Below are 27,566 nucleotides of genomic sequence, written 5' to 3'. Positions count from 1 at the left end.
TGCCACCTTGTCTGTGGAGGCCCAGGTCACAAAGGTTGCCAAGCTGGCATTTTACCAACTGCACCAGGTTAGGCTACTGACTCCCTACCTGTCTTACCCCACTGTAATCTACACAATGGCCACCTCCAGGATAGACTACTGTTATCCGCTCTATGCTTGCCTGACCCAGAAGCTCCAGCTGATCCATAATGCAGCTGCACAGGCCCTTATGGGTGACCCCTTGAACAGCACACATTCATCCAGTTGCTAGATGAATCCAGTAGAACATCGGATAAGAACATAAGAGAAGCCATGTTGGATCAGGCCATTGGCCCATCCAGTCCAACACTCTGTGTCACACAGTGGCCAATATATATGTGTGTGTGTATACACACACACACACACATACATACCTACATATACACACACAATATATATATATACCCACACACACACTATGGCTAATAGCCACTGATGTACCTCTGCTCCATATTTTTTTCCAATCCCCTCTTAAAGCTGGCTATGCTTGTAGCCGCCACCACCTCCTGTGGCAGTGAATTCCACATGTTAATCACCCTTTGGGTGAAGAAGTACTTCTTTTTATCCATTTTAACCTGACTGTTTAGCAATTTCACTGAATGCCCACGAGTTCTTCTATTGTGAGAAAGGGAGAAAAGTACTTCTTTCTCTGCTTTCTCCATCCCATGCATAATCTTGTAAACCTCTATCATGTCACCCCACAGTCGACGTTTCTCCAAGCTAAAGAGCCCCAAGCGTTTTAACCTTTCTTCATAGGGAAAGCGTTCCAACCCTTTAATCATTCTAGTTGCCCTTTCCTGGACTTTTTCCAATGCTGTAATATTCTTTTTGAGGTGCGGTGACCAGAATTGTACACAGTATTCCAAATGAGACCGCACCATCGATCCTGTTCAAGGTTTTGGTTTTGACCTTTAAGGCCATCACCGGTCAGGGACCTACATATCTTTGTGACTATCTCTCCCAATATGCCCCTGGAAGATCATTACCCTCCAGCAATAAGAAGTTTCTGGTGGTCCCCAGCTCGAGAGAGATCCAGTTGTCCTTGATTAGGGCCAAGGCTTTTTCTGCCCTCGCCCCCACCTGGTGGAACTCTCTGCCAGAGAACATTTATGCCTTATGGGATTTATTACCTTTCCAAAGGGCAAGGCAGAGATGTTCTGCAAGGCATTTTATTGAGGACAGCGATGGCCTGGTGTTCTCATACTCCCACTTCCCCTTTTCTCCATATTCCCTCCACCCAGGGGGCTCGTGGTACTTAAATTACCGCCATTTTGAGCATAGGATATAGCGTTGCCTGTTGGAGGAACTGTTTTTAATGCATTTAATATTTTAATCCAATTATGTATGTATTATTCTTCCCTGAGCTCTGTTTGTAGGGAAGGGTGGCCTAGCAAATCGAAATAAATCTGCTGTGACCATGATGAGCAACTTATAGTTGGAGTAGATTTCGCTCCACATATGGCAACTTCATGTGTTCAAAATAGTCATTGTTAATAAGAGTACATTGTCTTATTTTTATGTGTTACTTTCCCCCAATATTTTTGGAGTGACAGTGTGCACTAATTTTTTTTTTTAATAGCGGCTATATGTCCAGCCAAACACAGAATGTTGTCAGTGGGATTCTTTTTGGGACAGGGCTTTGGGTGGCCCTTATTTTCACAATGCGCTATACTCTAAAGATGCTGCTTTCCTACCATGGGTGGATGTTTCATGAACATGGCAAGCTTTCCACAGGAACCGTGATATGGATGGTAAGGATTTTATACAATCGTATATTTGAATATCGAGTTGATGCATGACTTGCCTGAAAATATCTATCTTGTTAGAAACTTTGTTGGGGCATATTCAGTTATGTTTCTTTTCAGTTTCTTCATATTAAGTGGAAACCTCTCAGTGCTTTGGGAAATGCCTGTTCTTTTAAGATTTCCCCGTCAGTTGCCTTTTCATAGAATGGCTTTCAATTTAAATATAGCGTAGCTACTATAGATAATATTTGAATAGTTAAATTTTCATCACTGTTGGTCTACCAGCAAACAAAACTGTTAAGGACATCTTGAACATCATAAACATCACTGGAAAAGATGTCAGGAAATCAGACCCATAAACCAAATCTCACTTCAGGACCTTTATGCCTTTTCCCCATGCTTTAGGAGAGACCCTTTTCTTCTTGCTGCTATGCTTTTGGAAAAGAGGAGCAGTAGTCATGACATTATTGCGAGGAAGCATTTTAAATGTGAGATGGGGTAGTGGCTTAATGAAATACAATAGCTTAATAGTTTAATGAATCTTGCCTGGGTGTCTTGCATTTTTTGACTGTAAAAAGGACCAGCTGGAACATGATAGAGTAGTCTTTTTTTTCATGGGGACCAATGTTTGTTGCAAATTAAATGTTCGATAGTTTTCCTCAGATATGATTCCAAGTGCTTCTTATTTGAATACAGGTTCTGTCTGAATGGTAAGGTGCAGAGCATTATGTCAAAATTGCTTGGCATTTAATTGGCTGGATTTCTGGCATGTCTTAAATTCAGTACTTTTTTTAAAAAAAAATCTGTTTTATCTAATGTCAAGTTTAAGTGAACAACTATGCCTAATTGTCAATTTGTGTCTGGATTATTTTCCTGGATATCGACTAGAAATTTCCCTGTCATAACTGGAATGGAACCTCTGTGTTTGTTAAAAAATACAGGCATGCTGCTGCTTTTGATCTACCAGGACATAGATTCTTAGATATTGGAAATAGGGATGGACATGAATTTGCCCACAACCCTAAATCCACAACTAAAATCATCTGGGTCATGGTTCATGAGTCGAGGTCCATGCAATCTCACCTCAATAACCCTCCATGTGGTTTTTGAAGGTTCAGGAGTCTCATGGTGGTGCACATTGGCAGCATCCGCAGCAGACACGCTGGCACTGATGAAGTACGATTATCAAAGCAATGGGGAGGGATGGACTTCTGCAGCCCTAGAAACATCAATAGTGAACCTCCAAAGCTTGACAGGCAGTGCTGTCCACCAAGATCTCCCATTCTGCTCTATGAGTGCAGAATGATATATAACCCCAGTTCACATGCAGCTGTTGTTTTTTCATTGGCAGCAGGTGCACTGCGCATTAGAGACAGAGACAGGGAAGGAAACCGGAAGTAATTCTTCTTGTGAACGGTAGAGGTGGTGGTATTTGGTGCTTCCTCAGGGCTCAGAGGTACCTCTCCTGCTCACACTGAGCAGAGGGGCCTAGCTTCATTGGTTCCTTGGCTGAGGACCCCTCCATTGGGCACTGTGACTGCTAGCTGTGGCTGGCTGGGATTGTGTGAGGTGAAGTGGACTCGGGGCTCTAAGCCACCTGTCTCTCTGCTCACATTTGGCAGAGGGGCTTAACTGTTAGTTGCCTTGTCAGAATAGCCTCCCCCTTCAAACTTATTTCTCAACATCCATCCCTGGCTTTGTTTGGTACTGGGCTTTGCCTCTGAGGCACATCCCATAGAGGGGCATCCCAGGGAGGTCCTCTGCAAGTTTGATGCTTCTAGCTTGCAGGGAGGGGGGGGGTCTGTTTGATACATTCTTGAACCTGCAGCTGTGATTTACCCAGAGAGCACTTCCCTGGGGACACCTGCTTTGGGGGACTGTAACTTGGCCCCCTAAACCCAATCCTCACCAAACTTGGAAGGCAGGTAGAGGAGAGTCAGTTTGAGACTTGATGTGATTTTGGCATCTCTAGACCACAGGAGATCTGTTCTACTGCATGATGAACCTCATGAAACTAATGGGTTCAGTGAACAGGAAGGTCTGTGAACGTTCATGTGGCCCCAGAAACCAAAATAACCCATTTTCCCAGTTCATGCCCATCCCTAATTGGAGATACTTTAACCTAACTAGCTTACTAACAAGGTTGTAGCATTTGCTGTCACTAAATAGCATTCACCAATCAAGTAAGCATTCTTTCTTACACTACTTTTTTACCTGTGTTCCCATTTTTCATTGTTTCCTTGATTAAAAAAGAAAGATGGTCATTATGAGCTTATTGAACTTTGTTCTTATGAGAACTGCAGCTTTCCACAGACATTTAGAACATTTGAATTACTCACTTTGAGGAAATTGTGCTATGTTAGAAAGTACTCTTGCATAGTTACTGTTATGAGGCCACTGCTTTTTTAAGATGAGTTGATACCATTCTGTGTTGACAAGATATCACTCTTTGTCAAGAAGAGTGCTGCAAAGTAGTAGCTGTAGGTATTTGTTTTATTTATTTATTATTTTATCAGATTTATATCCCGCCCTCCCCTAACAGGCTCAGGGCGGCTAACAACAGTTAAAAATCACATAGAATACTAAAAAACAATATACAATAAAATCAATTCTACACATTTTAACCATAAAATCCAAGATGCACGTTGATGTTTCTGAATATCTATATTTGTCCAGTAGGACTGTCAGTGCTGTGGGACATTTGCTGCCTCCTCTTAACTATTGAAGGCAAGTTTAAATAGTTTGGTCTTACAGACCCGGTGGAACTGCGGCAGGTCCCGCAGGGCTCTGATGTTTTTGGGGAGGGCATTTGTGTGTCTATATTATGCTATGCAGAAACTGCAAGATGCGAACCCTTGCTGAAAAGATACAAACTAATATAAGGTTCCTCAAATTATTCTAGCTGGAAATGAGGTGTATGTGTCCTTGAAGAAAACAAACTGATGTCTGAACTCAACCTTTGTTCCACAAATTTATGAAACAAAGCAGTGACATTTATTCTTACTGTCCTAGATTCCGGAAATCTTTATTTTCTTGAATATATAAAATCTATAATACTGCTTGTGATATTTCATTTCAGAAACTGGTAAAGCTTTTCTCAGGGCCTAAACCAATGCTGTACAGTTTCCAGACATCTCTGCCACGTCTTCCTGTTCCAGCTGTTAAAGACACAGTAAATAGGGTATGTTAATATGGTTTGAAACTCTCCCCCTTCAACTTAAATCCAAAGGACTCAGTGACTTAGATTTGCTTTTTTATGAGAAACATGCATCAGATGAAAAATTAGCAGAATGTGAGTAACTTGGTTCCAGGCTAAGTTTTGTTTGCATTCACTTACAATGAAATGAAGGATAGTCTCTGCTAGCACACCCCTCCCCTTCTTTTATCTAGTGTTTATATCGCTTAAGGCAGGGTGTTCAAAGTCATCAAATCCCTATGTCTTTATTGTCTGTCTGCACTGTTTTAAGATTAGATCTTTAGCTAACTTTGGTCTGATAATTTCATCAGGCAAGTAAGAGCCAGTTTGGTGTAATAGTTAATGGCGGTGGATTCTAATCTGGGGAACCAGGTTTGATTCCCTACTCCTCCACATGCAGCCAGCTGGGTGACCTTGGATCAGTCACAGTTCTCTCAGAGCTCTTCTCTCAGCCCCACCTACCTCACAGCGTAACTGATTTCACACGCACCTTACGTCACTCTCACGTTCCTCTTCTCAGCGGGGCTTTCTTCCGATTTCACACTATCTGCCCCGGAGATGAAAGTAACGTCTGCGTTTTCTCACAGCAAACAGAAACTAGATTTTAGAGGTTTCTGTTTGCTGCGCAAAAATGCCGGTGTTACTTGAAGCCCTGGGGCAGATAGTGTGAAATCGTAAGGAAGCCCCACTGAGAAGAGAAATGTGAGAGCGGCATAAAGTGAGTGGGAAATCAGTGTGTGTGTTGTGGGGAGAGGAAGGGAAGGAGATTGTAAACTGTTGGAAACTTCCGAGTGAAGGGTGAGGTATAAATCCAATCTCCTTCTCCTCTTTCCCCCCCCTTTTTTTTTCTTCTTCTGCATGATGTATTAGATGTTTTGATTAATTTGAATAGACTAGGGTGTCTGCAGGTGGGGAGGCTGATTGAGTCTTAAAATTGGCTGATCTTTTAATGTACTCTGACACATACGTACATTCAGCAAGTCAGCAAGAAGGTTAGAATGACTTGTGAGTGATGTTACTCCCCATTTGTACGAATGCCCTTGGTAGGAGACTATAGCAGCAAACAAGCATGTGAATAATTAAAGTTAAAGTAGCAGAGAATGTTCTTGTAAAAGTAACTAATTCTTGTAAAAATACTTTATTTACATTTATTTCCAAATAGTCTTGTGCTACATTACATTCCGTTCTAGTGGTCTGTTGCTCTAATGGAGAGTAATCCAGGCAGGGCCGGTGCCAGGCTTTTCAGCGCCATAGGCAAGGCCCCTCCGCCGCCAGTCCTCCCCAAGCAGCCCCTGCAGGCATTCCGCCCTCCTGACCAACCCCCCCCCCCCCGGGTGTCTGCCAGCACAGGAATTCCAACTCACTTCTGAGCTTGCTTTGGCTCTGCTGCTCGGAGTGTGGCCAGCCAGGTGGGGATCATGCATGGGGTGGTGTCAGTGTCTGACTCCAGGTTGGGGAGAGGAGCGGCTTGGCCCAAGCAGCAGGGAAGAGGCTGAAAGGGGAACTTTCTTTTATGACCCTTGGGGTGTCAATTTCACATAGACATTGCAGGGGGGGGGGCAAGAGAGACACACATACACCAAAGCGTCCTGATTTTGTATTGTTTTGCCCCTGGAGGGGCAGTGGGTTAAAATGGGAGGGGGGCAAAGAGAGAAGGGGGAAGTCTGTTGGAAATCCAGCTTCTTCCCTATTTTCTCTGTGTGTGCGTGCATGTTGCTTGCAGCCACCCCCTCCCAAAACAGCAGAAGGGAGGATAAAGAGGAAAAGGAGAAAAAGAAAGGGAAGAGGCCAAATCAGAGCTCTCCTCCCCCCAAGGAGATGTCACTGGTGGCCACCTCTAGCAGGCAAACCACCTCACCTTGCAATGCTAAAGGAAGTCCTGACTTCCGAGGGCGTGGCATTGGCAAAGCACATCTGGATGAAGCACCAGGTGGCCGGACAGTACTAGATGTAGCAGCTGAAGCCGAGCATGGGCTGGGTATAGAGGGCGGTAGGCAGGAAGCTGTGAAGCAGGCAAGCAGCAGCAGTGAGGCAAGGGCACACAGCTGGCCCAGCAGCCACTCCTTCATTCACTGGCCCGCCTGGTCCTGGTGCGGCGGCAGCAGCAGCAGCAGCAGCAAGCTTGGTGGCCGCTGTGCGGTGCTGGAGGTGGGCTTGGCTCTCTCTTTTCTGGCCTGCAGTAGCCCTCCCCTGCCACTAGATGGAGCCCTAGACAGCCACATAGTTTTCCAACTCCTTAGTTCCAGCTCTTGATCCTGGATATTACAGAGTGGTGTTAGCGGGCTTTAGCCATCTGTATTTTCACTGTCAGGAGTTCAAGTATGAAGTGTGAAATTGCCTTGTCCTCCACGCGCCACATTCTTTTATGGCTGTCCACCATCTGTAGTACAGAGGAGGCTCAGAAGACCAACAAATCTCAGCTCAGAAGGGGCCATTCTTGTTTGTTATACAGTGCGACGCTGGCTATTACTGCTCTCTTGTAAAATGCTGTTCAGAATATCATATTCATCCACTGCCTATGTGTATGAGAGGAGAAAAAGATTTCAATGGGGGAACTTCATGATATTAATACTTTATCTGTTTTTATCAATTCTAGTACTTGGAGTCGGTTAAACCACTTATGAATGATGAACAGTTTAGAAGAATGGAAGATCTTGGCAAAGATTTTGCGGTTAATTTGGGACCAAAACTACAGTGGTACTTGAAACTGAAATCCTGGTGGGCTACAAACTATGTAAGTAGATTAGTTAAATTCTTTTTGTGAAAGCACATGATTTAAGGATCTCTTATAACTTATTTAATTCTCCATGTCCTTGTTCACTTTTCAGAAGCAAAATATGTTTACAATTTCATTGCACCTTGTTTCTAGAAATTGTCATTCTTGTGTTGACTACAAAGGCTGGTAAGAGCCTAGATTTGAACGCATGCTTTCTTTGTGGCAGAGGTAACCAATTTGTGCCAGCTGCCATAAAAATATTCAAAGCCAAAGTGATTTCACAACTTCTGTATGGCATCCCAATCTGGATTGGATCTTTTGAATGTGTTATTGAACACGCCCAATCCAAATTCTTGTGTAGAATTCTGGGCATGCCAAAATGTGTCTCATATGCAGTTATCTGCTTGGAAACTGGCATGTCTTTAATGGTTACTAATGCATGGCTCATGACCAAATTCTGGCTACACTTGCACTATAACTCTGAACTGGGGAGCTATATCTGTCTATCTCTGAACTTGACTTGTCAAATTGGTCAGCACGTATTGAGAAAAAAAAATCAAAGCAATGGGTTTATCTCTAGACCTACTGTCCATGCTGTCCTTCACCGCCGCAGTCCAACAAATTAAAAACAGGTTGCTAGATATTGAGCGCCAAGAACTATACAGTCTGGCTAAGAAAACTTGTTCCCCACTGAGCTTTGAGATCCCTCTTAGTCCTGGGAAAATGGCCTCATAGCTATCCATCTTGCAGGTGCCACAGCAGGGTAGAGCTTTATCCCTTGCCAGATGCAACGCCGTGCCCTCTGCCATTCTTTATGGCAGATTTAACAAGACAGCCTACTCAGTCAGATACTGCCTCTGTAAACAAAAATGTGTGGAGTCAATTACTCATATTCTTCTTTACTGTAATTTGTATACAGATCTTCGTCACAGGTATTTACATCCTCTTTTAGTTAGCATGGTTGATTGTTCTGAAACACTTAAGGTCTATAGACTTTTGAATGATTCTTCATCTGGTGTCATTGAGAAGGTGGCAAAGTTTCTTTACTCTGTTTCAAAGGCACGTCAGAGGATCGCATAGAAACAGTTTGTTTATGCTTACTCTGATGTATATGTACGCAATTGTTCCGTTTTACCTCTTTTAACCAGTTTGATATATGTATCTACATATTTTATGCCAATAAAGGCTAACTTGACTTGACTTGATAGGGCCTCCTGTAGAAGGAAGGACCTTTTAAAGAACCCCACCATACTCAGCAGGAGTGCAAGCAGTGGCTGCACAAGCAGAATGCATTTTGGTGCTGGATAAGCTGAAAACAGCAGGAACAGTTAAATTGGCCCTTGGTAAATTACTAATTTGAGCTCTCAATTTCTTGAGTGCTGTTGCTCTCCTTTGTCCTAAATGATGGAACTAAGTAATTTGTATGCCATAGGCAAAAATAGAGAATACCAGATTTCCCAACTCTTACTTCCTTTCCAGATCCAAGCGATCTGTCTTTTAGCATTTGCATGCATCTCAAATGACATTTTCTAACTTGGGTTATGCTATGGCAATCTGCTTTATCATTGCACAACGCTACCGGCACTCCTAGACACTACACTACTGGCCTCACTCAGTCAGGCGGTTGTTGTTGTTGTTGTTAATTGTATTTATGAATCACCCAATCCCTGTTACTGCAGGGCTTTGGGTGATGTACAGTACAATTTACCTAAGAGCCAGAAGCTGGGAGGTTACCTAAACAAATGAAGCTGTCCAGTACTGCATCAGACCATTAGTTCATGACAGTCAGTATTGCATGCTCAAACTGGTAGCAGCTCTCCAGGGTCTTGGGCAGAGGCCTGTCTCACAGCACCTCTTACAAGATTATTTAATTGGAGATGCAGGGGATTGAACCTGTGACTTTCTGCATGCCAAACAGATGCTCTACTACTAAGCCACAGCTGTTTGTTGTGATAAAGATACCCTGTGATATCACTACTTGATACTGAAGGGCTAGTAAGTTGAATTTCTCAGGGATTTCTGATGTTGGTAACACTTTTGCTTGCTCTCAAAAGTCTGCTAATATCTCTATCTTTATTTTATTTAAAACATTTCTATGGTACCTTATTACCCAGTTAGGGTCCCCAAAGCAGCAAACATTAAAATATGTCAACATTAAAAACAACATTTAAAATAAAATCTATAAAATGATTCTATAAAATTATATAAACATACATAACAACAAAACCAGGGAGAAGTGCCCATAATAGTTACTGTGCATACGTCAGATAAAAAGTCTTTACCTTTTGGCAAAAGACAGCAGTAGAAGGAGACAGATGAACATATGAACATATGAAGCTGCCTTATACTGAATCAGACCCTTGGTCCATCAAAGTCAGTATTGTCTTCTCAGACTGGCAGCGGCTCTCCAGGGTCTCAAGCTGAGGTTTTTCATACCTATTTGCCTGGACCCTTTTTTGGAGATGCCAGGGGTTGAACCTGGGACCTTCTGCTTCTCAAGCAGATCCTCTACCACTGAGCCACCGTCCCTCCCCAGATGACTCATCCTGGGGAGGGATTTCCAAAGTTTTAGTGATACAATAGAGAAGACTGCCTTTCAAAACTCTTTGAAGAGGCTGCTTTGGAAAATGATAGCATGATATGCTGCCTGTCTTCAATCTGTTTCTCTCCCCCATGTTCCGGTTATTAAGTAACAAAAAATAGCCACACAGATGTGCTGTGTAATTCTTTACATTCATGGTGAAAAGGGTTGGTGGCCTCTCATTTGACTTGACGAAGTTGATTAGCATTAAGTATTTTTCTTTTTCTCGAGTAAATAGTGTAACTATTCAAAGTTACACCCTTCTAAACCCATTGACTTCAGTGGATATAGAAGGGATTCACTGTAGATGTGTAGTGCATTTGAGACTGTGATGATACCCTAGTGATCAGAGACTCTTGTTTAGTTGATGACATTTGCAGATTTGTGAACTAAATTCTGTTTGTTCTTTTGTAGGTTAGTGATTGGTGGGAAGAATATATTTACCTGAGAGGACGTGGCCCGATTATGGTTAACAGTAACTACTTTGCAATGGTGAATAAATGAATCTATTCTGGGGTGATTATCATGCCTCCCATGATAGCGAAGATTTCAAGGAGTCGTGCTCATCCAAAGACCAACTTGGGGGTGGGAGGAAGCTGTGAAAATGCTTTTTAGGGCCAAACAAAATAGCACAAAACCATGTTTCTATAGATGTGTGCAATTCCCCTTCCCCTCCAGTTTTTTTTTCAGCTCAAGAATACTAGACCTGAAAATTTTGGAGGGATTTCTGAAAGATTCTGAATTGTAATACCGGCAAAAGTATTTGTATGCAGGATTTTTTTTGGAAATCATGAATTTTGGGTCTAATAGAGCCAAGGTGGAAAAAACAGGAAAAAAACCAAAAACCCAGGAGTGGCAAAGCTGCAGAACACAGCTTCCTCTCAGCTGTTTCCCTGATCTTGTCTGCAGTCCCTTTAAACTAGCCTGGTTTAAATGGATTGCAGAAGAAGGGGGGGAGCAGTCTCATAAGAACATAAGAGAAGCCATGTTGGATCAGGGAAATGGCCTGTCCAATCCAACACTCTGTGACACAGTGGCCAAAAAAACTAGTTCCCATCAGGAGGTCCACCTGTGAGGCCAGGACACTAGAAGCCCCTCCCAAGCACCAAGAATACAGAGCATCACTTGCCCCAGACAGAGAGTTCCATCTATACCTTGTGGCTAATAGCCACTGATGAACCTCCGCTTCATATGTTTATCCAATCCCCTCTTGAATCTATCTATACATGTAGCTAGCTGCCACCATCTCCTGTGGCAGTGAATTCCATGTGTTAATCACTCTTTGGGTGAAGAAGTACTTCCTTTTATCCATCTTAACTCGACTGCTCAGCAATTTCATTGAATTACTATGAGTTCTTGTATTGTTCTCTGCCTTTCCTCTCCCATGCATAATCTTATAAACCTCAATCTTGTCACCTCTCAGTCGTTGTTTCTTCAAGCTAAAGAGCCCCAAATGCTTTAACCTTTCTTAATAGGGAAAATGTTCCAACCCTTTAAGCATTCTAGTTGCCCTTTTCTGCACTTTTTCCAATGCTATAATATCTTTTTTGAGGTGTAGTGACCAGAATTGTACACAGTATTCCAAATGAGACCGCTCCATCAATTTATACAGGGGCATTATGATACTGGCTGATTTGTTTTCGGTTCCCTTCCTCATAATCCCCAGCATAGGGTTGGCCTTTTTTATTGCAGTCACATACTGTCTTGACATTTTCAGAGAGTTATCTACTATGATTCCAAGATTTATCTCTTGGTCAGTCTTTGCCAGTTCAGACCCCATCAATATGTACTTTTAGTTAGGGTTTTTGGCCCCAATGTGCATTACTTTGCGCTTGGCCACATTGAACTTCATTTGGCACATTGATGCCCACTCACCCATCCTCGACAGATCCCCTTGGAGTGCCTCACAGTCCTTCCTGGTTCTCACCACCTTGAACAACTTAGTGTCATCCACAAACTTAGCCACTTAACTGCTTACTCCCAACTCCAAGTCATTAATGAACAAGTTAAAAAGCATCAGACCCAATACTAAGTCTCCCAGCCTCTCAGCTGTTCCCCCCTCTTTTCTGCAGTCCCTTTAAACAAGGCTGGCTTAAATAGACTGCAGAAGAAGGGCGGGGGGAGAAGACAGCTGATAGGGGAGGAGTAGTTTTCCAGGCTCTCAGCTGTTTCCCCAATTTTTTTCTGGTTGGTCCTAATAAAAAGTACTTTTTTTAATTCTTGTTTTTTTTAGAGGAATTTTTTTCAGTACAGTTTAGTAAAAGTAATACTTGACTACAGTCCTATAATGAGCTGCAAAAGATATTAAATATATATATATATATATATATATAAATTAATATGCGACCGTAGCTACAGACTGTGAAGTAACAACAGAATCACAAAAACATCTGGTGTATCAGGAACTGTGTAAAATGAAAACAGGTACATGTTCAATTTTGCAGCAGTAGGATCCTGTGCATTCATGATGAGTCTTGATCATGCACACAAGATGACTTTGCTAATAGGCATTTCTTTCTGTTCTTTTCATTCTTCTAGGATTTCCTGTATTTTACTCCCACCTCTGTGCAGGCTGCTAGAGCTGGCAATGCCATTCATGCAGTCTTGCTGTATAGAAGAAAACTTGACAGGCAACAAATCCCACCAGTATGTACATTTTTCTCTCATAGTTACATACTCAGTTTGTATATACAGTATCTGTTAGCCTGATGGCGAAGTAATTGAGGGCCAAGAGTAAGGCTCCATTCTATCTGATGTAAATGTTGTAGACTGCATCCAGTAGTCATTTTATGCTGGCAGATAGATGCTTTCGCTCGCAGGGTAGGGGTGGCTTTTTCAAGCCCACCCTAAACACATTGTGCCCAGACCTATTCCTGGACATTCCCTGAACCCCAGTTGAAGTGTTCTGGTGGCACAGAAGGCTGTAGCAGTAGGTAAGAGAGGTGAGAAAGTTCCATTCTATACATGGAACTTTGGTCATTGTTGGTTGGATACAAGTCCAGGGCTTTTTTTGAGCAGGAACACAGTTCTGGCTGGCTTGGCATCAGCAAATAGGTTCCTGCTGACAACTCTGAGTGTGCAAGGCATTATTTATTAACCTCAGTTAAAATTGCTTTCTGTAGTGAAAAATATGAGATTAACTGAGAACCAACTGATGCACACAAAAATTGCCTTCAGTGGAGCCACTGTTCTGGCCTCCTTGATTAGACTCCTAATTTCTACCTCCAACTATCCTGTCCACCAGATACCAGTAAAGTTCCTACACTGTCTTTATAATTTGATTACTTTGGAGGAACTATGGTGTGCTCATGCACTGCTGTCCATATGGCACCTGCTAAAACTCTACTTCTAATCCTTGCCCTATTCACACAGCAGATATGGAAAACCCTAGGAAGCACCCATGAAGGAGCGGAATTGGATCTTGGAACCCTGTATCAGATTTGTCAATTCTGAGGGAAAGTAGTTCCCTGTTCTCATGATTTTATGCTAAAGTATTGAAGCAGAACTTAGCAGGTTTTATGGAAACTTGATGTTCCCTCATTATTAGCTTTTTCCAAAGCCATTGAACTTCATTTTGAGAAATGGAGGCATGACTGCTAGTTATTTCCATTCATTTTAGAACGACTGTTGTGGTGTTCTGAAATACAGTAGGCTATGATTAATACATTTCTGTGAAACTCCACAGAAATTGGACCTGAGAGGTATATTGTGCTTTCCTCACTGTATAGTACTTGGTACTACTTTTTTTCTTGGCCAAGTATCTGAATTCCCTTCCATTGGGAGGTGAGCACATTTGGCATTCTTGCCTGTGTAACTATGGATTGAAGACAAAACAGTTTTGCCAAATCTGCAGAGCCCTGCTGCACCGCAGCAAACCGAATATGGTTTCTTGTAAGCAATTTAGTTCTCCATGTTACAAGGATAAATGCATGACTCAGTTTCCTTTTGCTTTTTTGTCATTGAACAAAATTTGTACAAAATATTTTTCATGTGATGTTAATCCACAGCCAGTTTTTCCATATAAACTGTTTGCTCAAAATGCTGATAACTCCTGGATAAAAACTCCTGGATAACCCCCCCCCCTTTGGTTATTTGCTATTTGGTTCTGGCATATGTAATAAAAGGGAGTCCAGTTTTGTTTGGCCTGATTGGTTAAATCATAGGGGATGACCTGAATTTAATTAGTTTTCCTATATAGTCCCCTCTTCTCCAGAACTATCTCACACTTCAGAAGGAACAATGTTGCACTAGTGCTTCATGTCAGAAATAAGCCAGTACAACATAATAGATTTGATCTTGCCAAAAATTATCTTTAACAGAAGGATTTCAGCCAGCCAATCATGACTTTTTCACCTTCCCCTCTTTCTGCAGCCCAAATGCCTTCTAAAATGCAGGACCCCCAGAAACAGAATGTGGGGGGGCAGTTGGAGGTCTGCATTGCATGTGTGTGTGTGGGGTGTGTGTGTGTGTGTGTTAGTGTGTAGTCAGCTCAATGAATCTTAAACTATCTTCCACCAGAATAAATTCAGAGCTTTTATAGCAGCCATGTTGGGGCTAAATCAGTCACAGCTTAGAAAAATCCATGTTGAATTTTTCACCTATATGCAAAATATGCCACAGATTTATACCTGTGTCTGTGTAGGTATTTCTTTGCTTTTGCATGTTACAGTGCATAAAGACACACACACAACATTTCTTTTGATGCTGTGAAATCTTTTGAATGACAGTTTCCATTTTTACAGTCTGTGTTGTGGTTCAAAATGCTGATTGCTGAAAGAGCACTTGTTCAGTTATTAAATTCATAGAATTCTTTTAAAGTGATTTAAATGCCCTGTTCAACAGTGCCCTAGTCAAATCTTCAGACTACTGTTTAAAGTTTCTGAGTTAGGTATGGGTAACTGTTGAGCGGGAAAGCCACAAATCTTTTTGTGTGGTATGTACATGGTTTATGAGCTATGCCTGAAATTGGACCTCTCATGATATTTATCTTGCTTTACACCAAACATTAAATTAAAAACCAATTGTTGTGAAAAATTTGGGGATTTTAAGTAATTGATTTTATATTTGTGTGCTTTTGAATGTGTATTGATGAATTAGCTGTCTGTATACAGAATTGATCCTTTCCCTTTACTCACATTTTAATACTAGATTTCTGTATTTCTTTGGCACTTTAGTGGCCCTTTGTAGGACAAGGAGTCTCTTGTTCCACAATATTATCTTTTAAAGAATATTGGAAGATGACCTCTGAGTATGAAAATGATTGTGTTAAAGTATCAAAATCTAAATGGCAGCCCTTAATATATATGTTAAAGAATGGGAAAGGAAGAGACTTGGTACAAATTTGACGGTTTAAGCACAGTCAAAGGAACTGTTGTAGATTCTGCTCTTGATAGATGTAAAAGAGGTCTAGGGGAAAATGGTTTTGGCAGCTGGTATTCTGAAAGCTACGTCACACAAGATAAAAATCTCTTAGATGGAGGTTGTACATACATGTCTGTCTTGTGAACATACAACAGAATACACATATGCATTAGTACTTCTGACATTCATGACATTTCTGCATAGGAAAATTTCAGTTTGTGTGAAATGGCCCTAAACATCTCCAGATCTTCTATCTGTCTAACAAGCATGTGTGGTTTTTTTTCTCTTCACGTGCTAACTGTATCTGTAAAAAAAAAAATTGAAATACTCATTTACGGCATAGATTCTTCTGATGGGATCCACTGTTCCACTCTGCTCAGCTCAATGGGAGAGGATGTTTAATACCTCCCGTATTCCAGGAGAAGAAACAGGTAAGAAGGACTAGCTGAAGCCCAAGAATATCAGGGAATCCCAAAGAGTGTGAAATCCTCACCAGAGTTTCTTCTTGAATATATCAGGCTGTTAACAAATATTCATATTTGCAGTATATAACTTGAGGAAAATTAAGTGAATCGTATTTTTGAAGTACGTAGTAGCCCCTGAGGAAAAACTCAAACCATGTTAAAACTATGTTTTTAATAACCAAACACTTCATTGTAGTTTGAGACATTTTGTTTGTTCCTTCCCTTCCTTAAAAAAGCTGTTCCTGGGAAATGGTTTTCTATATTTTTTTGGTGATAATTTCTCTTTGTTTCCATTCCTTCAGGTCCTCTTGGTTTCCCTTGCCTTCTTAACCTTCATGGGAATTCATGTGCTCCATATAGCTTCACTGTTTAAAAATTTTTGAGTGGGGTTGACTTTCCTTCTTTCCTTTCAGCTTATGATTTACAATACTATCCCAATGTGCTCTTCTCAGTATGAACGTATGTTCAACACTAGTCGTATACCGGGCACAGAGACAGGTACAGTTTTAGTCCTGTCAGTGTATTTGGCCCCTGTTTGCATTTTAATTTGCTGTGTATGTCACAAAAGATTGACTATAGACTATAGTATTTGTTTATTGGCAGTGTGATTTTTTTGAGAATTCATTGTAATTGTATCATTATGTGCTATAAGATCCATTTCTTAAAAGTTATGAACCATTTCAGTGTTACAGTGATTCAATTTGTGGATTGATGCAAGATACAGTTAATAGTTGAAACTGACCAGGCATCTGGGTTCATCATTTTTAGCATTTTTAATCTGTTTTAGGATGCCAAAGAGGCATTCAAGGCAGAGTACATAAAAAATACAAAATTATCACAGTACAAAAGAAAAAACAATGCAACTATATTAAAAAATCATTTCTGAAAACCAGTAGAACACAAATGCATATATATTTTTAAAAAACACAGTATCAGAAACATTGCTAGGAAACACATTAGCATAAGATGAAATCATGATACCTTCGGCCACCATTGAAAGGCTCTTGAAGAGACAGATTTTCACTGGTCATCAAAACATCAAGGGAAAATAGGTCACCATCTGATAGAAATACATTTTGGAGCATAACACCAACACAAAGGAAGACCATGTGATTTCATGCTCTTGCAAACTCCAATTCTTTTAGAAAGGACATTGAGCAAGACCATGAATACAGATTAAGTTGGGAATGTATAGAAGGACGCTGGTGGATACTTTTCCACATGGTATTTCTTTTCTTTTTTATTGTGTGATGGTTGTGTGAAACAAACCTGAGTAGACACAACATGTTTTAACCATTTCTCTAATAATCTAATTTTCTATTGATACAATTGTATATATCCTGTTTCATAACAATATAGTTCCACAGTGGTGTGAATTTACTGCTAGGTGTCACCATTAAAAGGCTGTGATCATACTGTGCTCTTATGCCAGCTCAGTATTTTTTAAAACCTTGCATGTGATCAGATATTACAGCTGAGCTGGAGAGTGATGGAGAGAAGATTGCATAAGTCGCTTCCCTCTTCCAAGGACACATCCATTATAGTATTAGGATGTATTTCCTGCAGAGACTATTTTATGCCTTCAAATCTGCATGCCTCTATAATATATTATTTCAAACTGGCCAGAGATGGGAGGAAATAAAACCCTGGAATCAAAGTAGGCAGGGTGCATAAAGTTGAAGGTATGCTTCCTGTAGTTTCCTAACGTTATTAAGAAATGCATGGAAATAACTGATTGGATCTTTCTCTTGAAAGTAACTTAAAAAATAATTGTGTGCTACAAAGTAGAGCATTGGTGAAGAAAAAAACTTGAATCCTCATATATAGGCACAGACTCAAATGGTTCATATACTTCCTCTGAAGTGGGCCTTGCAAAATGCCATCTAATGATTCATACTGTAACTGTTAATTAGTTTCGAATAAGTCTTCAACATTTTGCCTATTGTTTCACCTAATTTTAATTTCATTAAGTGATTTACTTTTTGAATAATCTCTCAATTCTCTAAAATCACTACTAATGCCTTCAGTCATACTAATTTCATGTGTCATTTTTCTTGAGCTTTGCTTAGCATGTTAATCTTTGCTAATGAAAAGTGATAAATTTTGACATTTGAGTTATTTTGCTGACTTTACTTTGAAATGTTATTTTCTCCGTGTTAGTTAACTCACAGGCAGTGCTTTTCACATTAGTGAAAGGTTTGATATCTGAGCCACTTGTCTTCACAGCATGAATGTGCCAGTATTCACATTTATTGGCTGTAAAAAATAGATATTAAACTGTGTAGCTTGATTTATCTCCTATGATTATGAATACTCATCATGCCCCTTGTCAAAACTTCAGAAAAGATTTGGGAGAGAGGAATTAGCTTCCTCTCTGGGGTAAGTTTTGGTATATGGTGCAGTGGCCACATGAAGTCCCTTCCAAACCAATTCTCTGTGTGAAAAGAGTGCTGTGGTAAAGCTCTTTTGTGGTAAAGAACTGTACTAGCTCAACCAGTGAATGTTTGAATCTTTCCACAAAGGAGAGCAGCGAGTAAGATACAGACTTGTCTTTGAAGAGTAGTGTATATCCATACTCCTGAGCTGTTTTTATACAAAAATTCCTTCAGGTGGAGGGCCTGTGCAGTTTAGTCTCTCAGTAGGGACCTAGTTAGCATTTATAATTTATATTTATTAATTTATGCTGTGCCTTTCTTCATAGTTCAGTGGAACTTGGCTGAATTACAATACTCTTTCTCAATCCAGTTCTGTTTATATTTCAAAACATATATTCAGTTGGATAGCATAAGGCAAGAGTCCCTGCCTTTTTGAGCCTGCAGGTACCTTTGGAATTCCGACGCAGTGTAGTGGGCGCAGCCACAAAATGGCTGCCATGCAATGTGGAACCAGCTACAAAATGGCTGTTGCAGCTTACTTTCAGTCACACTATGAAGATGCTTGTGCTGTTGTAGTAGCTGCTGTCAAAATAACACTTTTAAAAATCTGCACAACTAGTCAGAAGCCTTGTTGTGGGGAAAAAGTCCATCTGGCCCTACCCCTTTCTCTAAACACTTGGTGGGCACCAGAAAAGGTGCACTGTGATACCCACAGGCATAAGGTTATCCTTGTGAGCACAGATTACAAAAAAGCAGCAATTTGTACAGCACAGAATCTGAATAGTAAGTACCTTTTTCATGCACAATTTTTCATTAAGAATGAGCAGGATAAGCCTGTGTTTACAAACAAATTAAGATTGGGCAAATGAGTTTTGCATGATAAATTATTTTACAATTTGCATGACTTTGGTCAAATTTTATGCTACCAAAAGCTTGCTCAATTCTAAATTTTGGATTGTAATTTTAGATACTATCCAGCACATAAAAGACAGCAAACACCTCGTTGTGTATCATAAAGGATGCTACTACAAAGTGTGGCTGTACTATGATGGCAGACTATTGGCTCCCCGGGAGATTGAACACCAGATGCAGTGGATTTTAAATGACAAATCTGAGCCCCAGCCTGGTGAAGAGAAATTAGCAGCTCTTACTGCAGGAGATAGGTACACTCATTTTTAATTATTATATTGCATGATTGACTATATTTAGGCCTTTTGCAGCTCTTAAAGTGATCTAGGTTTTTTATATGTTTCTGAACAATCTGTGGTTTACTACTCTTTGTTAAGTGTCAACACAAGTTTCCTGTGTAGTGCGTTCTGTATAATCTTCAAACACTTCAGACCTCTGGCTCCTTCAAACTGATTGCAGGCTTCTCCTTTTGTGTGGTTCTGTAAGACAAACTGAAACATATTGATGAAAGAACTATCTGATACCTGTATGATTCTTATTTTCCTTAGCATCACATAGCATTACTTCTCAAACATGGAGCATCATTAATAGTAGCATTTTTGTCCTATCCTTCAAGAAATTCTGGGCAGAGTGCAAATTCTCTGCTTGTCCATTTTTGTCTCATAACAGCCCTGTGAAATAGACTGGGCTGAAAAAGGCTGGCCTGAGGTCACATGGTAAGTTGTAGCAAGCAGGAATTTGAATCTGTCTCTTGAGGCTGACACTATTTTGCATATCTTATGAATATTGTAGCTATTGAAATCATTATTGCACTACTTTCTTCAGCAAATGTGTTCAAAACAGCTTGTCAATAACTCAAAACAATATAAAAACTTAAAAATACCAGCACATCAGAACTGCATTAAAAAAAACCAGCCTGGGTAAAAAAGTGTGCTTTAGCACCAAAATCTTACAGAAGTCTAGTGGTATCTTAAAGACTAATTACATTTATTCCAGAGTGAGCTGGGGGCAGAGAATCCCATCAGAAATCTTTCAGGCATGATTCTCTGAACTGGAAAGGATTAGGTGTGACAGAAGTGTGACACATAAATGGCTTTAGCCTCGCTTATGGATACAGATAAACAAAAGTGTAATTAAGTAGGATAACTACAAATCTTAGCACACTCAGTGTCAGCCATCTGAAGGACCACTCATTTCATATGAACCTACCCAACCACTCCAGTCATCTTAGGCCCTGCTTTCGGTGCCCCTGCCATCTGAGACTTAGATGGGTAGCAACCTGAGAAAGGGCCTTCTTGGTCTTGACACCAAAACTTTGGAACTCCCTCCCCAGAGAGGTATGTCTGTCTCCCGCTAGCTCTGTCTTCTTCTGGCAGGTGAAAACTTTTTGTTTTGTTTGGCATGCCTTCATTAATTATTCTTAGACCTTCTTTCTGTTTGTGGGTGTATATATGTTCAGATTTTTGTTTTTATATTTTATTTAATTGTTCTAAATATTTTATATATATTTGTATTTTAATTGCTTTCTTGGAGATCCTGAATTGGGTGGAAAGGTGCACTGATACGTTTTAAATAAATGCACAGGAAAAATGATGAGGCACCACCTCATTAAAAAAAAATCTTTCATAGCCATGCCCCCTTTTTTCTCATGATGCTGGCATTCAGAGTACAGCTCCAGGGGGTAACCATGGTACTCAAAAGGTTCATGCAAGGAGTAGGTGGTCCTTCAGAAAATTTGGTCCATCATTGTGTGGAACTTTAAAGGTGGCAACCAAAGTTTTGAATTGAATCTGGCTAAAGATTTGCTTCCAGTGTAAATCAATTAGCACAGGTGAAATATGTGCTCTGTAACTTATAAAAAAGGTAAAGGTAGTCCCCTGTGCAAGCACCAGTCGTTTTCGACTCTGGGGTGATGTTGCATCATGATGTTTTCATGGCAGACTTTTTACGGGGTGGTTTGCCATTGCCTTCCCCAGTCATCTACACTTTCCCCCCAGCAAGCTGGGTACTCATTTTACCAACCTTGGAAGGATGGAAGGCTGTGTCAACCTGGAGCCGGCTATCTGAACCAGCTTCTGCTGGGATTGAACTCAGGTCATGAGCAGAGGGCTCTGCTGCAGTTACTGCAGCTTATACCACATTGTAATTTTGCTGCTGAATTGTGAAGTAGTCAAAATGTCTTCAAAAGCAGACCTATGTTGAGCATGTTGCAATATTCTCACTAGGATGTGATTAGGCATGGCAGTGGCCATCACCTTTCATAAAGAGGGGCTGTGTCTAGTGAACCAACTGAAATGGATGTAAAATGTGACAGACTACAGAGGAGTTTCGTAGTGTTTGGGCATTTCCAGTGAGATTTCCAGTGTGGAGGAGGGGGGAAAGATAAAGTAAATTAAGAGAGCTGTGTGTACAGACTAATAATCTCTGTGAATGTATTTAGATGATGATAATCACCATCTCTCTGAAACTTCTTCATCTGATGGATATTGGGAGCTCATAACAATAAACAATAAGCTGTGTTCAAGTTCATATATACATTACAAACACTATAATTCTGCTATAAACATATATATATTTGCATACAAAATATCCAGCTCGCCATTACCATAAACATCAATGCAAATCCTTCATTGAAGCATTAATAAGACAGTGTAAATCTTTGTGCTGTTGTTCTGAAGACTTTGCATAGAACTCAATCTTCCATAACATTAAAGACCAGGGAATAAATATTCCAAAATCACCCAGTCCAATTCAAGTGAGGTTCTAGTGGTTCTTCTTGTTTCATAAACACTCTTTCAATGGATACTATTCCCATCTATGAAGCAGAAACAGAGACCGATTCCCCACTAGCCTTATCCCGTGCTCACGCTCCTCTTCTCTGCGGGGCTTCAATCGGATTTCACACTATCTGTCCCGGGGCTGCAGCTTGCTTCACCTTTTTCATGCGGCAAACAAAAACCGGTTTTTAGAGGATCTTGTTTGCTCTGTGAAAGAGGCGGAGCTAGTTGCAGCCCTGGGGCAGGTAGCGTGAAATCCGACAGAAGTCCCGTGGAGAAGAGGAGAGTGAGAGTGGCATAAGGCTAGTGGGGAATCGTTCAAACTGCAATATAACCTGGAGGATCAATATTTTTACCTTTCTTATTCCTGGCAAACATGCTTTCCTCTATTAGAATGAAAGACTTCTGGACTTCAGAACAGCAGTACAGAGACTTAGGGTGTTTTTAAACTACACTAAATAATATATTTTACATCCGGATTTTTCCTGTGTAAGAATAGCAAAAATCTGGATGTAAAACACATTATTTAGTGTCATGTGAACACACTATTAGATTGTGAACCCTTGTTGTACTTATGTTGAAAGCTGGCATTGGACTCTGTCTGTCTCTCCCATCCCCAAGGCATCTGCATGCAGAATTTGATGCCCTAACAGTGAGATTACATGTACTGTGTGCATTGAGAGGAGAAGGGATAGGGATTGGCAAATCTGGGACCCCCGACTGATTGTGTTGCACAAAAGAAGATGATGATGATATTGGATTTATATCCCGCCCTACACTCTGAATCTCAGAGTCTCAGAGCGGACACAATCTCCTTTACCTTCCCCCCGCCCTGCCACAACAGACACTCTGTGAGGTAGGTGGGGCTGAGAGAGCTTTTACAGCAGCTGCCCTTTCAAGGACAACTCCTACAAGAGCTATGGCTGATCCAAGGCCATTCCAGCAGCTGCAAGTGGAGGAGTGGGGAATCAAACCCGGTTCTCCCAGATAAGAGTCTGTGCACTTAACCACTACACCAAACTGAGTCTCTAAAAGGATTCTGGTTCATCAGAACGTACGTTGATAGTCCATGCCTTGCCAGGATGTTATTCATGTTCAAGGTTTGTGAGTTCTATTGAAATTTTTGTTGTTACTTCATTAGATGCAACTTTAAATATGCTAAAAAAACCCACCTGATATTTGTTTTGAGGCTGGTTATACTCACTAATTTGATGTGACTTCTGTGTCTTGTGCCAGAGTACCTTGGGCTAAGGCTCGCCAGGCATACTTTGCCCGTGGAAAGAACAAGCAGTCTTTGGATGCCATTGAAAAGGCAGCTTTCTTTGTGACTTTGGATGACACTGTTCAGGGTTACAGGGAAGAAGATCCGGTGATATCAATGGATGCTTATGCAAAGGCACTTCTGCATGGCAAATGTTATGACAGGTACATTATTGAGTACATGGAACATAAATGCTATGGGATCCTAAAATTACACACTGGGCTTTCTTTTACAGTAAGCACAGCAGATTTGCTTTGTAACATGTGACTCTGTTCCTTGGCAGAACAAGTGATAGTTTGTCTGTAATGTAGATATACCTGAACTATAACTCTTGGTTAAAATCAACTTTGTATCAATTTTAAGTCTTTTTATGTGGCATGTAATGAAGTTGTACCTCCCAATTACAGGCAGCCACATATGGCATTACATATTAAGATTCCCCAAATGATGAACCTCATATGCTTCAGTCTCTTGCACTGTAGTGGATTTGCTGCTTTAAATGTGTAGCTAATTACTTTGGCATTTGATTTTAAATCATTATCATGTGCTTATGCTCAATGATAAATCTTGACACACTGAATAACTTTGTTGAATGAGAAACTTTGTCTTTCATAGGTGGTTTGACAAGTCATTCACTTTCATAGTGTTCAAGAATGGTAAAATGGGCTTAAATGCTGAACACTCTTGGGCAGATGCTCCTGTTATTGGGCATCTTTGGGAGGTGAGTGACTATGACAAATAGAAGTAAACTAGCAGATATTGTAGTATATGTGTTTTTTAAAACAAACCAGCAAGCTAACTTTTAAAATAAACTTTATTTCACTGCTGATTTTATTTTTGGTCCAAAGTGAACTTTGAAATAGTTGCTCCTTATTTATGTTTTTTAAAACAATCTGACCATCCAAATCAGTGAAAGTTCCAGGAGCATGAAATAGCCTTTATGAGACTGCTAATGATGAGTAAAATACTAGAAGGTTCAAAATTATTTTCTTCTTCCCACCCCCGTCCTGTTCTTAACCTAGTGATAAGAGTATAATGTAGTTAGGTAAGTGAAGAAATGGTGAAATCAGTGCAGTAAAACTGAAAGATTCCAGTACTCTTGACAAACAATTTCAGCAGGGCTTTTTTTGGAGGAAAAGCCCAGCAGGAACTCATTTACATATTAGGCCATACCACTGGCATCAGCATTGTTTCATACAGGACTTCTTTGTATAAAAAGTCCAAAGGAGCTTATTTGCATATTAGGCCACACTCCCTGATGCCAAGCCAGCCGAAACTGTGTTTCTGTCCATTCCTGCTAAAAAAAAATCCCGAATTTCAGAATTGTTATGTTGGTCCTTTAACTTTAAAGGAACTCCTTTAATAAAGAATTACATAAGAAAAGCATGTTGGATCGAGCCAATGGCCCATCCAGTCCAACACTCTGTGTCAGACAGTGCCCAAAAAACCCCAAGTGCCATCAGGAGGCCAGTGGTGCTAGGACACTCGAAGCCCTCCCACTGTGCCCCCCAAGCACCCAGAATACAGAGCATCACTGCCCCAGACAGAGAGTTCCAACGATAAACTGTGGCTAATAGCCACTGATGGATCTCTGCTCCAAATGCTTGTAAACCTCTATCATGTCACCCCACAGTCGATGTTGCTCTAAGCTAAAGAGCCCCAAGCGTTTTAACCTTTCTTCGTAGGGAAAGTGTTCCAGCCGTTTAATCATTCTAGTAGCCCTTTTCTGCACTTTTTCCAATGCTATAATATCTTTTTTGAGGTGTGGGGACCAGAATTGTACACAGTACTCCAAATGAGGCTGCACCATCAATGAACATATTAATGTGAAACTGCTGACAAATTTTCTATTAAGTAATTTTCTATTAAATTTTCTATTTGAAGAGTGCCCAATTGGATGCCCAAACATAGTATAATTGGAGCTTTTATGGGGCAGAATACACAGCAGTTAAAGGTCAAGGCAGGTCAAGTGCTATGCTTGATTTTATTTACACAAAAGGTTTTCTGTGGAAAACATGAAGCATGACCTGTAGAAGTTTGACATTTTAACATATTGGTGTTAAATCTAGTATTCTGAGACTTCTTATTTCACAGTGTTTGATTAAAATGGCTACACCTAAATATTGAAGAGATAAAATTAGCCATTTTGATAGCTCTAAAGTACAAATAACGGTTGTGAAATACAAGATTTAACAAATGTCTGTTGATATTTCTACATTCTGGTCTTAATCTCAAGTGTTTTCTGTAGAGTAAAAAACACTTTAGTCAAAGTTCCCTGTTCTAAAATAGTGCATGTACAGGATTTACAATGTGTGTATTTTCTCCCCAGAATGTCATGTTTTCTGACTGTCTTGAATTGGGCTACACAGAGGATGGCCATTGCAAAGGAGAAGTCAATTTAGGCATTCCTATGCCTACCAGACTACAGTGGGAAATCCCTGAAGAGGTAAACACAAAGCCAGATTTAGATTAAAGTTATAATTGTTATTTTCCTGATTGATGTGTATTTCTGCCTAGTTTTGAATAGAGATGCTTGTTGGTCTGATTAGTGATTGGGTGCATCAAACTGGGAAGCTTTTTCATAACTTCTACTACAGGAAAATGTGCTGTGGTGTTGGCATGTGATGAACACATAGAAGTGCTATAAAAATGTTTGATGATAATTGTAATTGGGTTAGATTTTACCTTTTAGCTGGAACGACCTTGCTCAGTTTTCCTATTACGCTCCCCCTCCCCCCCATATGGCATTTTGTCCATGTGGGTTGCTTGGTCCCTGGCACAGCCTTTCAGTGGCTCAAAAAGAGCTGCTGGTAGAAGGGGAAAGCATGAAACATTATGTTTCTGCCAGTGGAAACCGGGAAAGATGACCTTGTACCTTCTTAAATGCTAAAAAAACATTGCTAAATTAAAATGGTTAACTTTATATTTTCTGCTGCATTTTGTGTAATGTGACATTTATATTACCGTTTTAGTGCCAAGAAGCGATAGAGAGGTCCCTGGCAATTGCAAGACCTTTAGCAGATGATGTGGATTTTCATTCTTTTCCTTTTGATACATTTGGGAAAGGATTAATGAAGAAAACAAAAACTAGTCCTGATGCTTTTGTGCAACTTGCACTGCAGCTTGCTCACTACCGGGTAGGTATCGCTGGTATTTGCTTGTAAAGCAGATATAGAAAATGTTTTTATTTAGGAACATAGTCCAGCTCTAGTCCACCTATTACTACTTTAATTGCAATGAAAATTGTACTAAGCTCTTTAATGATGTGTTGCAAAGAGATTTATGTTTCCATAGATTAATTTTGTGACTCACATCTACCTACTCCATGCAAAAATATTGGAAGGTGATATCTTTTATATACACATGTGGAAGTGTGAGCCTAAACTATACAAAGGCAAATATATTCTTAATCTTCAAAGAATTTTAAGTTTTAAGAAGCATATGATGCTATTAGCATTATATTTTTTTGTCTTCAAAATGTTTTTGATGGAGTTCCTCCCTGAAGTCTTCAAAGGAGACAAGTGACAAGTAGTTGTGAGTTCCTGTGGGTAACTGACAATAACAAATGTAGCTTTTAAAATGGAAAAATGTATATAGTTGGATCTCTCAGGATTTCTATTTGGGTCTAGCACTACATACATCAACTATTCTGGAGTCCATGAGGTAACTAAGTTTGAGGACTTCAAACTGTTAAAATTAGTCAAATCCAAAAGGGTCTCTCCAAAATTGGGTGGCTGGCTAATAAAATGGTAGCCGAAATTCAACATTTGAAAGCATTCTAATGGATCTTCATTAGGAGAAAAATATCCCAAATTTCACACATGCTGGTGTGAATTGCATTGCCTAGCACCCCTAATAAAGGTGTTGTGGACAGGTAGGTCAATTTACCATGCTGCAGCATGCCAAAAGTAAACATAGTGTGTTACCTGAAGAGGCAGCTTCCTATTTAATTGAGGGAATTAGCTTAAAGGATTCAGAGTGAGAGGGGGTAACTGAGATTCTCTATGTATAGAGGGATCTTTCCCCTACAGAACTCTTTAAATAAACCAGTTGATGTTCAACTGGAACAGGTTCTATTAAAATAGGAATAAAAGGGCAAAACATATACATACAGGCACACGGAAAACGCACAAGCTATCTAAGAGGAAATCAGGAAAGTGGAG

At 40.3% G+C, this 27,566-nt stretch overlaps 1 protein-coding gene across 2 annotated transcripts in view; it reads left to right on the top strand.

Moving 5' to 3' along the window:
• The window catches only part of CPT1A (carnitine palmitoyltransferase 1A), a 59,332-nt gene that overhangs the window by 9,393 nt on the left and 22,373 nt on the right, over window positions 1-27,566 (top strand). Inside the window, exons 3-13 of one of the 2 annotated variants that reach the window (XM_060263112.1) lie at window positions 1,598-1,769; window positions 4,843-4,944; window positions 7,556-7,693; window positions 10,671-10,748; window positions 12,795-12,902; window positions 15,961-16,048; window positions 19,424-19,619; window positions 23,379-23,567; window positions 24,019-24,124; window positions 25,733-25,849; window positions 26,376-26,540. In XM_060263112.1, the coding sequence (XP_060119095.1) occupies window positions 1,598-1,769; window positions 4,843-4,944; window positions 7,556-7,693; window positions 10,671-10,748; window positions 12,795-12,902; window positions 15,961-16,048; window positions 19,424-19,619; window positions 23,379-23,567; window positions 24,019-24,124; window positions 25,733-25,849; window positions 26,376-26,540 (1,459 nt within the window). Of the gene's footprint in view, window positions 1-1,597; window positions 1,770-4,842; window positions 4,945-7,555; window positions 7,694-10,670; window positions 10,749-12,794; window positions 12,903-15,960; window positions 16,049-16,494; window positions 16,580-19,423; window positions 19,620-23,378; window positions 23,568-24,018; window positions 24,125-25,732; window positions 25,850-26,375; window positions 26,541-27,566 lie in introns of both variants that reach the window. The other variant, XM_060263113.1, reaches the window with a different exon arrangement.

Source organism: Heteronotia binoei, chromosome 21, assembly GCF_032191835.1.
Source record: "Heteronotia binoei isolate CCM8104 ecotype False Entrance Well chromosome 21, APGP_CSIRO_Hbin_v1, whole genome shotgun sequence".
Classification (NCBI taxonomy): domain Eukaryota; kingdom Metazoa; phylum Chordata; class Lepidosauria; order Squamata; family Gekkonidae; genus Heteronotia; species Heteronotia binoei.
This window is presented reverse-complemented; position numbering and strand designations above follow the sequence as displayed.